The sequence below is a fragment of the Diabrotica undecimpunctata genome, chromosome 3 (assembly GCF_040954645.1).
Source record: "Diabrotica undecimpunctata isolate CICGRU chromosome 3, icDiaUnde3, whole genome shotgun sequence".
Classification (NCBI taxonomy): domain Eukaryota; kingdom Metazoa; phylum Arthropoda; class Insecta; order Coleoptera; family Chrysomelidae; genus Diabrotica; species Diabrotica undecimpunctata.
In genome coordinates this window covers 164924593-164940403 of record NC_092805.1, presented here as the reverse complement: position 1 = coordinate 164940403, position 15811 = coordinate 164924593, and the positions used below count along the sequence as shown (strand labels likewise).

Genomic DNA, 15811 nt, shown 5'->3' with positions numbered 1-15811 from the left:
ATTAAGAATCATAATTACGAATAAAAGTGGGGTTATATAATATATTGTTTGAAATGTGTATTTTATTAAATTAGAGTGTTAGTTACTAATTTAATTATATATTCTGATCTGAAAAGCCTAAATGTAAACAAAATTATTAATAGAAAAGAATGGAATTCTCTGGATCTCCGGAGATGGCCATGTTTGCGAAATGGTTTGTTCCAGAAAATTCAGACATGTATTAAATAGAACTGAATAGAACATGATATCTTACGAGATGGTTCTAGAAATCCAAAAACATATAAATACCCGTGATTTGGATTCAAGAGGGCAGTTTTTGGCAGTTTTTGAAGTTTTTAGTCTGAAGTCAAGTTTTTGGAAGTTTTTAGTCAGAAGTCAGGCCAGTTTATTATGAAAGTTATTAGACACATTTAGTGAAGTAAATTGTTCAGAATTTTCAAGAAGTCAGTCAGAAAAGTTTAGTAAGAAATATGAAAGATTATTTGGAGTCAGAGAATCAGGTACAAATAGTCAAATTGTTTAATATAGTGAGTTAAATGAAGATTAAAAATTATGCATATAATTAATGCACATTTATAATTATACACAAATAATTATTGAAGATTATAAAAGTATATTGGAAGAAATTAAATTATATTGTGGTTGGAGATTAGTATAAATCAACTTATAATAATTGGATATTGGTATATTGAAAAGAAGAATAAATATAAATGCTGTTTGCTGGTTTGGTTGGTGGTGTATAAATGCTGGTGAAGAAAACTATATCTTAAATTGATAGAAGCTGATAATTGGAAAAAGTAATTTCACAAAAAAAACAAGGATAACTGAAGTACGAAGACATTCAGTGGTGATTAGAATCTATATACTTAGTGGAAAACAGTTCATTTAGGCATTCAGTGAAAGAAAGGTACAAAATTTTGTTAATATAATTTAGTTAGTGTCATAACAATTTCAATTTTGAAGATAGTTTGTTTAAATTTTAGATTGTCTATAGAATTTAATTAGTTTTATAAGAATATCAGTTTAAAGATAGTTTATTTTAAATTTACTTTGACTAGGTTAGATATATATGTGTGTTTCATAATAGTTATAATAAAGATAATTTAAAAAAGTACTTACAAGCTAATTCTTTGAGAACCGCGATAAAAACCCTATATATTATTAAAAATACTCATTGCTCATCATTCAAACAAAAAACACATCATAACAATATATATATATATATATATATATATATATATATATATATATATATATATATATATATACATATATATATATATATATATATATATATATATATATATATATATATATATATATATATATATATATATATATATATGTATATATATACAGGGTCATTGATTAGTGTAAGGAAGCTCAGTGGATCTGTTATAGTAAAAATTACAAAAAAGTATTAACAAAAATTGAAGGCAGCTTTAAACTTCAAATTTTAAACAGACTGTTCCATAAGATGGTGGCAGACCAAACTTTTGTTTTTTTCTGCTTCGCTTCCACATCACAACAATGTAAAGTTTTATTATATTATACCGGGCATTTTAAAAAGTTAATTACTGAATTACTAAATAATAATTGTTGCTAATTTACGGTGTATCCCAATACTGAATTAATAAACAATAATGTCAAACTGTCAGTTTCTGACAAATTAATCATGGCCGATTCAAAATAATTATTGGTAAACGTTAAAATATCTACCAAATTAATACTTTGATAGAAAAATAAAAATATCTAGAAAACTGATAACTTTAGATATAGGGAGTACTTTATAAAATTTGAAGTACGATATTAGTACTTTTTGATAGTGATATAAAATACAGGGTGTTCTATTTAAAATTACCAAGAAAATAATGTACTTGCATTTTGACTTACCCTGTATTTGATTTAACGAATATTATAAAAACGAATATGTTTTATAAGTTTCAACAATTATAAAAAAACTATGGTTGCAATAGATCAATGTTCCTATACTTCTTTTTAATTATACAGGGAGTTTAACTTCATACGATTTTCAGATAATATTGGTTATAACTTTTTAAATACCTGGTATAACATAATAAAACTTTACATTTTTGTGATCTGGAAGTAAAGCAGATTTCAAATTTAAAATAAAATACAGGGTGTTCCATTTAAAAAAACATAAGTTTGGTCTGCCACCATCTTATGGAACACCCTGTAAGATTGTAACTAATTTTAAAATGTGGAGTTTACAGCTGCCTACAATTTTTGTTTACAACTTTTTTTTGTAATTCTTACTATAACAGATCTACTGAGATTTCTTATTTGTTATAAACAAAGCTGCTATGAATTAAATAAAAAAAGAAGCTAACTTTGTCCCAAATTATTTTAGAACAAATTTTTTTCTTTTAAATTTGTAAAAAAAATTAGGCTTTTTAAATATAAAAAAATAATGTTCTTACTGGCAATGGCTAAAAACTTATACTATTTGTTTATAAGCAAAAAGTCGACATGTTTTTGCAAAATTATTTTGCAATATTTAAAATTAATTTTCTTAATTTTTTTTAATGTTAATAATAGAAGAAGTTTTTTTCTTCAAGAAACTATCATTACAATTACTAAAACTTTATAATTTTCTGACTTATATTGTTGCAAAAAAAATTAATTTGGGATAAACAAATAAAATAACTCTTAAACTATTAGACCGATCACTTTGAAATTTTAACAATATTTTAAGCACTCATAGACACAGCATTCTATGAAATATAAATGTTATAAGTTTATTTTCAAAAAAGTTATTAACATTTATAAAAAACCAAAATTTTTGACCTATTTTGCAATTTCCTAAGCAACAAATAAGGATAGAAACATTTAGAATACGCCATTTTAAAGGTTTTTATATGACTTATAAGTTTCTTCTCTTCTAAAATTTGTCTAAAATGCTTCACTTTTTGCTGATGAACGAAAAAAGCAAAATTTTTCCATTTTTTGACCTTAATTTGTTAATAACTAATTAAGTCCAAAAAATCGACTGCAGGAAACATATAGGTTTTTGTTACAGAGGTCCATACTACTCAAAACAATTGTCGTTTGCCTGGCCGGACGAGTGTCAAAAACAGGGTAGGTACTTTTTTTGCTTATTTCCCTGGCCTATTATAAAGCCTACCTTCAACACATGTACTGCTTGAAGATAGTTCAAGATGCGAAATCTGAATATTAAAAGCTTTTTGTAATTATTAGTTTAATATAAATAATTCATTGCTTATTTTTAATTAAAAGTAATAATACAAAGACAAAATTGACTAAAAAACCAAAACTAAAACATATGCTAGCAAAAACTGATTTTTATTTTTTTGAGAATATTTGAATATTAAATTTTACCAAAGTATTACTTGAATATTTAGGCTTCGTTATCTTAAATATAATAGAGCTGTACTATAGAAAAGATCATACGATAGAGTAACTGAGAATTGGAGTATGTGACGTCGCCGGGATCAGAAGATTTTCCGGAGTGACAAAATATATGTAAGATGCAAAACTAAGGAAGTAATCATAATAAGGATGTGCTACCAGTTTAAGGTAAGTTTTCCCTATATTCGTCAATTTGCTTCAGTAGATCTACTTTGCTGTATTTTAAGCTATCACATCATTCAACAAATCCTGAACTGGGCAGTAATAATAAATAAATATTCCTAACATCAACCTATATTCTTTATTGACTTTATAGCTTACTTTAATTGCTGTTCAAACTGACTTCATTTTAGCTCATTAAAGATCGCCTCATTAGAGATCTTTGCATAATAATCAACACAATAACGTACCCGAATTAACACACGAAATAGAAATCAGTTTTCAGGAAGTAGAGATAGCCATAAATTCACTCAAAAATAGAAAGTTACCACGACTAGACGGAATAACCAACTAGCTTCTAAAACACGGAGGAGAAAGTATAACCCTAGAGATGACAAAGATTATACAACAACTAATATTGCACTGCAAGATACCAGACGCATGAAGAAACAGCATACCAATGTTCAAGAAAGGATATAAAGAGGACCCCAACAATTATAGAGATATAAATCTACTGAACACCGCACTTAAGTTTACCACAAAAGTCCTAACCAACAAAATCAATAAACTTACAATTTTATCAGATGAACAACAAGGATTCAAATCCGGAAGATCCTGTGTAGACGCCGTATTTGTACTAGGACAAATCACAGAAAAGGCCATCAAGTACAATAAACCAGCATATCTATGTTTTATAGACCTGACAAAAGCTTACGATCGCATCCAAGTCGAAGACGTCTTACATCTACTGTATAAAAGAAACATTCATCGCCGGGAGAGAAGACGAGCTCCAAAGATTAACACATATCTTCAATACAACAGCCAAGAAATACAATATGATAATAATTATCAGCAAAAAAAATCAAATATATGACATCTAAACACCCACTACGATGTAAAATCGAAATTGATGGGAAAATATTAAAGCAGGAAGCAAGGTTTAGATATCTGCTAATAGATATAACTAGTTACGGAGGTGTTGAAGAAGAACTACGACAACAAAGCTTAAAAGCAAGTAAACAGGAAGGCAAGGAAACAGGAGTGGAACAAACACATTAGTAGAATGGCGGATTATGGGAAAGTACGAATAGCACGAGATAAAGCACCAAATGGACGAAGAAGTATTGACAGACCAAGAAAAAGTTGATGCGATAATTTAAACAATTTATTAGGGTAATATTGAAGAAGAAACAGGCTTTAAAGCCTACATAAAAGAAGGAAGAAGAAGACGAAGAATGGGTCGCTATTAACATTTATTGGTGAATTATTTTACTAATAATTGTAACCTGGATGGTACGCGTCACTTCAATTTAGTCCTCTCACAAAGTCTTCCCTAAAGAGAGGTAAAGGAAAGGCTTGAAACACGTGTAGGAAATTGGTGAGAGAATCGATTTGAATCGAAAAGCAACCGTCTATATTCACTTTTCCTAATAGTTATTATCATACATATACATTAATTAAACTAAAAAACTTACATGAACTGCTTCTTCTTTTTGTTTCATCATTGTCTCAATATCATAGGCGACATCGTGTATTAGATCTGCTGCATCTTCTTGGACTAGTTTGTCTTCAAGTATTACAAAGCTCTATAAATGACATAAATTAGGATCTATTACGTACAAGATGAGATAATGTACCTTTTCCACCTCGTCTTCTCTTGTCATCTTTTTGCTCAGCTGTTGAAGTTTGCCTCCTATTTTATGAGCCCACATGGACACCCTAAAATTTATTGTAGTGTAATTAATAAATTTTGAATCTGATTTAGAAAAATCTTTAAATAAATAAGCTCTAGAGTAAAATATACAAGTAAAGCCCTTGCTAATAACAATTGCTACTTCATTTGATGTATTGGATAATTATTTTCTGAATATTATAATTTGGTAGTTTTAATCTGTAATTCACTCGAGTGTGGCCATCTGACCAAATTGTAGTTCTTGGATGACGTTATGTATTTTTCTAGCATCAAAAAAAGGTTTAATATTTCAGGTACCGATCTTTGTACCTACATTCTTTTTGTAGGATTTTCTTAGGTTAACGACCGGGAGAGCCCTACAATCTTTCGCTTGTCTACTTCTGCTGGATCTTAATGACCGAAAATCATGATCAGTAACCATCATGTACTAGACATAATAATTAAAAGATGCCGAAGATGAAGAAGTCGAATTTTTCTTTTAAAACTAATTTACCATTCAATTTAATAAAATTGTAAATTTTCATAGGAAAACCTATGACCTAAGTATGGCATACCCATGTACTAATTATTGAAATGTGAAATTAAATGTACATGTTTTTTTATGCTGTGGTTCATTGGCAATTAAAAAGTTAATAATGATGCTATAAGAAAACACTTTCAGAATAATATTTGAGATATAGAGTAAATATTATTTTAGTATTTTTGGGCATTTAGCATCATATACCTATTACAGAACTCACAAAATTTTAAAAGATCGAAGCATCTCTGTACACAACAGTAAGACCGAGAGATCAATAGAGAATAGACACTTTGGCGCCTATTGTTGTGGACGGAGATCACAAAAACTTTTTTAACCAAGGGTTTCAGCTACATATACAAGCAAAAATTTGTCAAACCTTACGCATTTGAATCGGTATCAATATTACACGTTATAACTATAACATTATAATATATTTTTCTGAAGCTGTTTTCTTGTGGCCTTTTAAAATAATTACCATTTTAATGGGAATAAGCAACGATTGAGGGTTAAAATAAGTTTATTGACGTTTCAATCTCCACTTCGGAAATCGTTCTCAAAATACAAACATTAAAAAATTAAACAAATTTTGTTTTTTGTTACTTGGTGAAAAATTCTTCTAATAATTTAATTTTATCTGACTCATTGATATTGACAATTCAAACATAGGTATATTATACATTTTAAAGTGAAGCATAGCATGTAATGCGTCGTTAAAAAGGCAATCATCACAATCAAAGACAAGACATCATTCAATGGAATGATTCAAATACAGTTATAAAAAAACACATGGTAAAAAGAGAATGTTTGTATTTTGACAACGATTTCCGAAGTGGAGATTGAAAGGTCAATAAACTTATTTTAACCTAAATTAAATAAACTAAAAAAAAATAGATTTACTAAGAATCTGTACGCCGTGAAAAAAATTGTTTCCAATAAAAAAAAAGGAGCTGAGACAATTATAAACAAAAATGTTTATTAACACTTTTTCTGTTCTGTAGAATGAACCGTTCTCTTAACACAACGCTTGGAGCGACCAGTGATTTTTTTAATGTCGGGTAATATTTATACAAACTCACTGTAAAAATTCAATATCTTTTGATCAGACTGTCCTATCGCCAAAAATCAAAATGCATTTTAAAGGTGAAGAGAGCAGCTTTCGTATGCAATTTTTGCATTTTGCCGCAAATGAAGTCTAGTTAGTTTCTCTAAAGAATGAATCTAGTTAGTTTCTATAAAGGTATCAAATAAATAAACGTTTTACATGATATCAATATCCTATCACGTCCATTAACAGGTCACTATGTCTTCTTCTTTTGGTGCCTATTCGTTTCAAATATTGGCGATCATTCTTGCTATAATTATTTTATTAACTAATACTTCTTTGTCCTATGAATCGGCTCGAAGCTTTCGAAATGTGGTGTTATAGGCGCATCTTACGTATATCCTGGGTTGACAGAGTTACTAATGTGGAGGTCCTGAGAATGGGGAAATAATGTAAAATTCTCATGACCGTCAAAACTAAAAAGTTGGAATATCTAGGACATGTAATGAGAAATCAAGAATGTTACGGCCTTCTCCAGCTGATTCTCCAAGGGAAGGTAAATGGTAAGAGAGAACCGGGAAGAAGACGCATTTCATGGCTTCAAAATTTACGAAAGTGGTATAACACGACTACCACTGAACTGTTCCGTGCTGCAATAAATAAAGTAAAGATAGCTGTGATGATCGCCAACATCCGGAACGGATAGGCACTTTAAGAAGAAGAACTAATGCTTTAAATAGATTAGTTGTTGTTGTAAAGAACCATTTCCTCAGTTTTTTTAACCATAATATTCTTCTTCTCCAAATTCCTCGCTTTCCGAATACTTTGCATTGAAGGAATATTTTCAGTAATCTGTATTGGAGTGGAGTCAAACGATAAATGGCTTACAGAAACATGTGAAGAGATAGATAGAAGTCAAGAGAAAAATACAGTGATAAAGTTTTCCACAAGAAAATAAAGGAACTAACTTCTTCATCTTCTTTTTATTCTTTATGAGCAATTCTGATTGTTCATTGGCGGATTAATACCTCAATGGAAGTATTTTGACACGGGTCTCCTCCATTCTGCTTATGTGGTTATTCCATTCCTTTTTTCTATTTTGTGTCCATTAATTTATACACTGTACGTTACATTTTCTTCTAATGTCTTCACTTCTCTTTCGATCCCTTAGCTTATTTCCTGTAATTCTTCTGAGTATTCTCATCTCTCCCGTTTCCAGTAGCCTTTGCGTTGTGGCTGTGTCGAGTCTTGTTTCTGAGGTATATGTCATTATTAGTCTTACACTGGCTTTATAAATTCTTGATTTGATCTTAGTGTTAATATGTCTGTTTCGCCATATAGTGTTATTAAGGCATCCTGCCAGTCCATTTGTTTTTTTTACTTGATCTCTCACTTCTTTGTCCACGTTTCCATAGCTAGACAGTGTAATTCCCAGCTATTTTATTTCCATTACTTGTCCAATACTGATGCCATCAATTTCTATTTTACATCTGGTTGTTTCTTTGCTGACTACTATTGTTTTAGTTTTCTGAGATGAGATTGTCATATTAAATTCTTTTGCTCTTATGTTAAATCTGTGGACCAGGCTTTGCAGACTATCTCCCGCAGGCTGAATGAATGAATGCCTGGTCTTATTCCGCTGCCTATTTCTATAGGTTCTGTAAGTTGTCCATCTATTCTGACTTCAATTTTGTTGTTTTGGTAGATGTTTTCGATAGTTTTTGTAATATTTAGGGGAGCTCCTCTATTATACAGAAGATGGAAAACATCTTTAAGTCTCTGTTAAAAGACTTTAGGTTAATCAGACACAAAAATGCTGGTCTATTATACTCTAGTGATTTCTTAGTAATTTGCTTTATAACGAATATTGCAACTGTACACGATCTTCAACTACAAAAACCCTGTTGTTCATTTGCTAAACTTATCCTCTGATTTATTAGCACTTGGAACTAACTGAAAATATAAATAATAGACAATGTGGCTTACTAACAAGCATAGATGATAGGATCCTGACAACGTTAGAAGAAATAAACGACGAGTGGAAAACATAACAAGTGAATACAGAGATCAAGGTGAAAAATGTGGTCCTAAAATTAATACAAAGTATCCAAAAACAATGGTAATCACAAAAAAGAATACTCCAAACATAAACATATCAGTAAATTACAAACTATTTAAACCAATTGAGAAGTTTAAATGTGTAGGATGCTGGACACAGGAGCCTTAGGCTCAGAACAAGAAGTTTAATTAAGTTCAGAAACTGTTTTATTCTAATTTTCTAATATTCGGAAAAAGTTCGGTTGCTGGTGCTTTAACACCAAAAGAACAGATAGCTATAGGTCATCAATTACTCTGCATCACATGGAGGTTTCTAAACAAACTCGTTACGGGTTCATACTATAGAAAAAAGAAAGCTATACAGAAGATGACAAGTGCGACTGAGGTAAAGTGCAAAATTCCTTACTACATCTACTACTTCGCTTGGACTTTATCTCAGGTATGCACTAACCTAACAGCAGCTAACGATCGGTTCATTCAAGTGATGCAATATTGGCAGTAACAAATTTAAAGAACTGATCCGGATACAAAAAGTAAGCAAATGTTGCTCAAATACTATATAAAAAGTTTTCTGGAAAAATGCTTGAACTGCAAGAATTTCGTTTGAAAGTTGTCAGGTCAGTTTTAAAAGTAGATCAATGATCATAAAGTCATACATCCTAAAAAATATCTTCGTTTAGCTAAACGAGAGACAAAACATTAAAAGGGAAAAGTTATCAGGAAACTATGCAAAATCTATCGTTAAGATCCTAGATTTTGGTTGGAATGCCGCCAAATGCCTTTTTTCAAACATTTTGCTTTAGTAGAATGTTCTATGTTACTTATGTTGTACTTCTCGGTTTGTTTTTAATTAGTTTTTTAGTAATAAATATTTATTTTTACTTTTTATACCTTTTTTGTTTATTGAACTTTGTTTATTATACATATTACAGAACGTATCAGCACGTCGATTGGACTGGGTAAACAAGTACTAGAACCAAGAGCCAGTGACGTTCTAGTGCGTTCACCTGGACACATACACAATTGATTTAAAAAAACTTTATTCGTATATTTATAAAAAAATAAAAATTAAACGTTTATATACCAAAAAAGTAAGCGGCTCTCGGTAAAAACCTAATAGGTGAAGTAGATTGGCAATCAACGTGTTAAATAAATTATTCATTTAAATTGATTACTATATTGGTATACTTACAAGCTTTTGACTCTTTCCATTGCTCTCCAGTCCTCGTTCGCCTTCAGTCTAACACTTTCACTTTTAAAAATCAAAGTACACAAAACAAAAATTATTAACAAAATTTGTTTCATATCGAAGAACAACCGTGTCTGTTTATCGGATAAAAATTTTGTAAAAATACCTAACGCGACAAAAAGGCACCACAAATTCAAAATAATTGCGATTTGCGAAATATTCGAGAAACGCGCATGGCTATCGGGAGATGGGAGATGCCGGAAAGTCTAGACCAACAAGATTTCTAGGACACCATCGTGATGAATGGATACTGCAAAATAGGAATCAGGAAGTTTATTTAGAAATCCCGAAAATACAAACGTCAGACCATCATTGATTAGTTGTTATCAAGTTACAGATTTGTATGAGTGGAGAGATAAAACGAGATAATAATAGCTCTATCGATGCAAATGGTTTACTAGTGTAAAATGTATACAGGGGATTTGTTTAAATCCTCCTGGACCCAGTAGTAAAATTCAAATGTTTATATATTTATTTTAACGTATTTTGTTTTTTATATACAATTTAACGTATTTGCGTTTTAAAATATCAGTTTGGTTTTCTTTAAAATGAAAGAAACACATCTGTTGTTTATGGGTCCATCTGTACCCAGAAGTGTTTCCAAATGGACGTGATGTTTGTTTTGTTTATTTTTCTGAGAAGGGTGATTAGCTTTTATGGGTTCTATTTTCGGAAGCGTTTGTCGAGTATCTTTAGAGTTGTACCAGACTGGATCGCTTAAAGTTTAGAGTTGAGAGTGTGGTATACAATCATTTGTGAAAAGCAGAATAATAAGCGCTTGCTGAAAAATGAGCTCCAGAAGTGGACTCACGGAGGAGCAATTACGAAAAATCCTTTAAGAAGACTCAGAAAATGAAGATGAATCTACCAATTTACAAACCGTCACTAGTGATGAAGAGTTAGTAGATGAAGAATTTTCTGAAGAAGATCATGTATCTACGGTTAATGATGACAAAGATGAAAGCGAAAATTCGGAAAATGAAATAGAAGTTCCTGTACAAGAAGATTTACAATATACTGCTCGCGATGGGACAGTTTGGAACAAATATCCACCACCTCAGTCATGTGTAAGGTAAGTGGTGGCTCAAGAGCTACACATATTTTCTTATTAAATTTGTAGGTTTTACTAATTGCGTTGTATATTGTTTAGATCCATCAATATACTAAATCCTGTGCCAGGTCCCACCAGATATGCCACTCAACGAATTACCGATAAACATATATCTTCAATGAGATTGTTTTTCACTGACGAAATGCTCAATTTTACTCTTAGTGGAATCTAACAGAGAACATAGTCGCATATGTAATGAAAAAATGTTAAAAGGATGGAAGTGTTAGAAGCTTTTATAGGTAAATATTTTCATTACAGTTATAAAATCAATTAACTTGAAATGTTGCATTTTTATTCAAGGTTTACTTCTTCTGGCTGGTGTTCATAAAGGTGCCGGAGAATCTCTGCAAGAACTTTGGAGCAATTCTGATGGTAGGCCCATCTTTAGAGCTACTATGTCGTTGAAACGATTTTGTAACATCAACCGCTTTTTGCAATTTGATAATAAAGAGGATAGACCTATTCGACGGAGGCACGACAAGTTAGCTCCAATTAGAAGTTTTTTTGATTTATTTGTAGCACAACTTCCGAAAATGTTTGTTCCATATGAAAGCCTCACTGTCAACGAACAACTTGTACCATTTAGATGTAAGTGTCCCTTCAGACGCAAAAGAAATAGAGGTAGATCTCCCACACGATACACGGACCATATTGTTGCTACCATTGGCGCTCCATTGTCAGAATGTGCTAGAATGGCAGAAGATAGAAAAACGTGGAGGAACATTGGGAAATTTAGCTAATAGCTTCTTGATATCACGATACCTGCATCAGGTCAACGACTAAGAAGAAGAAGAAGAAGTCCCTTCAGACAGTATATTCCAACAAAAACACGTGGAAAATATGGAATTAAATTATGGCTTTTATCTGATGTCAAAACTGCGTATGTGTATTGTGCAGAAGTGTATACAGGATAAGCAGAAAATCAGCCCCGTGACGTATATGAGGGCAGAAATGTGGTTTTACGACTTATAAAAGATGTTCAGAATTCTGGGCGAAACATAACCACAGAGAATTTTTTTACTGACTACCATTTAGCGACTGAATTATTAAAACGTAAACTAACATTAATTGGAACATTACGAAAGAACAAAATTTTTATTCCAGTTGAATTTCTACCAAATAAAAGTAAAGAAGCCCTATATGAATATGACTATAGTTTCATATAGTCCTAAAAAGGGTAAATCTGTTATTGTTTTGTCTTCGATGCATTTGGATGACCAGGTGTCATTGCAAGAACATAAGAAACCAGACATTATTTTAGAATACAATAGAACCAAAGGAGGTGTAGATACATCAAATAAATTAGCATCAGCTTATACCTGCAAAGGAGGAACTAGAAGGTGGCCACTTTGCTTATTTTATAATATTTTAGATTTGGCGGTAATTAACGCATATGTGTTATATATGCATGTAAATCTTCAATATAATAGGAACAAACTACATAAAAGAAGACTTTTTATAAAAGAATTGGCATATAATTTAACAGAAAATGCCGAACTACCGAATGACAACAAACTTTCCACAAAAAATCCAAATAAATTTACATGCAGTAGCTGGAACAAGTGGAAATGCAAATGAAAGTCCAAAACGTGGAAGGTGTAAAGACTGCGGATGGGAAAAAGACAGAAAATCTCGTACAAGATGTCAAGCATGTAAGAGGTTTATTTGTCCTGATCATTCAAATATCTTTTGTAAAAGTTGCATTGAATAAATAGATAATTTTAATTGAATATAAAGTTTTATTATATTTTTTATTACAAAAAAATGTTTTTAGTTTTGATACATCGATAACATGAAACTATAAAAGCTTCTACGAATTAAAAAAAAAAAATTGGAATTTGATTCACAACAGGTATGAATTTTATCCACTGGGTTCACCGGTACGCATAGACAAAGAATGTAACATTTACTTCGGGAGAGTAGGAAGGTTAAGCTTAAATTGCGATAAAAATTGCGAAATATTTTTAAGGCCTTTTTACAAACTTTTCAACTAATGTAAGAGACTTAAATTCAGTTTATAGTCCAAGCTCTAGAGACAAAAGTGAATTATTTTGAGCATTAATTAGTGTATTTTTAAAACCAGCACAGCATTATGAAGGGCAACGACTGGAGTAAGATAAACCGACCGAATAACGTCCCAGTTGAGGAAGATTTGACTTTAGACGTAAATATTAAGGAAACGAAATAATAGAGAAAATAGGTTTAAATCATATTCGATAGATTAATGTTTTCTTTATCAAAATAATTAATAAAAAAATAAAAAATGTTTTTTTTATTCGCCAAAAAAAATGTTTACACTAAAATGCAAAAAACTTTAATTCCGACCTATGTTGATAAATTAGTGGTAATTCCGGCCTAATGGTGTTCTAATTCCGGTCTGTATATCAAAAGGATTATAATTTTTTTTGTTTTAACCCTTTATAGGGCAAAACTTTTCTTTACAGTATTAGGTCATTTTTATAAATTAATCATGCAGATAGGATCCAATGTATGTCTAAAAATGTTTAAAAAATTCCAAGTTTGATCAGAAAAAATCTGAGGGGGGGTCACTAGACTAACCTCCAAAACGTTTTGTGCAGTAGCAATACCAGCATGGTTGGTGATCAACAGAATAACCACTTTTATTTTAATCATTTATTTGTCATAAAGATACAAAAGATATTGTAGGTAGCTTAATATTATAAACTTTATAATGTGTGGAATGGTTCAAAACATGAAACGCACAATGTCACATCACATTCTTTACAAATAAGTGTTGATCTGACAACTTTCTTTTTTGTACTACAGTACCCACACCGTCGTACGTTTTCCCTTATGGGTAAATGTTTTCCTACTGTCCGATTTTCGTACAGTATCTGTCGTGTTTACAGATTGTCCATTTTTTTCAATTTTGTTTTGGAAACAATCACTTTTGGACCTGGTCTTTTTCTGGTGCAATATCTTGTGTTAGCTCATCAGCTAAATTACTGCGAAACATCAAATGAGACATTGGTTTTGTATTCCTCTTGTTACAATCAATTTTATAACTTATGTAGGCGTTGACAATTGAGGAGTCAATTAGATAATAGCACAGTTTCATCCACCATCTCCTGGATTTCCATGAAATATACGTGGACATGTACTGGTCAAAATGATCCACTCCTTTCATATTTTTATTATAATCGTATATGGGCATTGGGCATGAAATACTGTTCGCCTTTTTCATTGGTTCGTGATACAGTTGTGAGGCATGATGGCTCATGGAAAGAACTTACAATAACAACAGATTTCTTTCCTCTATCCTTCCACTTCCAAAAAGAGAGTTCATTGCTTGTGGCATAATCGAACACCCCAATTTTCAAGGCCTTGTCATTTTTAAGAAGATGTTTCGGATAATACTTTCTATTGATCCTAAATATTCCACAGCTGAAAGTAGCGTTTACCAGTAAGGTGGATAGCAAGTTAAACGATAAAAAATAGTTATCAAAAAATATACAGTACCCTTTATTTAAAATGATTTTGAAGAATGCAGTACTGTTCTTTCGCCTAATGTACCGTCTTCTATATTTATGAAGGACGTACCTAGTCCTTCATAAATATTGAAATCTAACATATATCCAGAGGCAGAACATGGTATTACCCACACCTTGAAGCCTCTTTTGGTGGGCTTCATTTATATTGCTTCAAACTTGACTTACCTTTGAAGCCCACCATACTTTCGTCTACTGCCAAATTGCGAGACGGTGAAAACGAATTTAAAAATTTATTAGAAAGATGAGAAAGTAATGGCCGTAATTTGTATAGTTTTTTCATACCCGGGTATTTCTTATCTAGGCATTGCTTGATTATCATTCAAGTGTAAAAAGCGGAGAATTTTCAGAAATCTCTTTTGAATCATTAAGTTTGCTATTTTGCTTACTCTGAAATTTTCATTCACAGACCAGTAAAGTCTAATACTAGGAAGTAGATGAATCCCCATTATAATTAGTATACCTATGAAAGCTTTGAGCTCAGTTACGTTTAAATTTAGTTCTGTACCCTTCTCATGAGCGTACATATTCGATTCCTCGACAATTTTGTCTAATACAACATCGTTTAAAAACACATTCAAAAATTGGGAAGGTTTATCTAGATCGCAAATTGTTGAACCAAACGGTCGAGAGAAATTATATTGATTATAAGTAAGGATCGTTGCATGAGACAGAATTCGTAATTTCTTTAGATGGATTAGAATCTGAATCTGATTAGATAGAGTCAAGCAATAATTGGCCTCTTGGTAGTGGTTTTTCCAAGCTGTAGGGGGGTCAACAATAGAATCGTCACGATCATAAGGTTCACTATCAGAGCCAATGCCTTGATGGTAATCACGTGAACGTGATAGCCTCTCAGGTTTTTCATTTGTGGAAATACATCCAGGGGTGCTTGGACCAGCTAAAGGTGTTGAACAGCCACTGCTTATAGATGTAACAGAACAAAATGTAACTTTAGTATCTTTGGCGTCACTGTCTCCATCATAATCAGAATTAACCGCTTGTTCGTCTGTAATTCCATCGATCAGTTCATATACTTCATCGAAAGTTATATTCGTTACATCCAAAGTTTTTGGAAAT

At 31.4% G+C, this 15811-nt stretch overlaps 1 protein-coding gene across 1 annotated transcript in view; it reads right to left on the bottom strand.

Moving 5' to 3' along the window:
* Window positions 1-10406, bottom strand: part of LOC140437741 (voltage-dependent calcium channel subunit alpha-2/delta-3-like) — a 92432-nt gene extending 82026 nt beyond the window's left edge. The window contains exons 1-3 of the mRNA XM_072527435.1: window positions 10055-10406; window positions 5187-5268; window positions 5025-5135 (exon numbers count right to left, since the gene is read on the bottom strand). Coding sequence (XP_072383536.1) covers window positions 5025-5135; window positions 5187-5268; window positions 10055-10167 — 306 coding nt within the window. The 5' untranslated portion in view covers window positions 10168-10406. The remainder of the gene's footprint in view (window positions 1-5024; window positions 5136-5186; window positions 5269-10054) is intronic.
* Between the last annotated feature and the right edge of the window lie 5405 nt (window positions 10407-15811).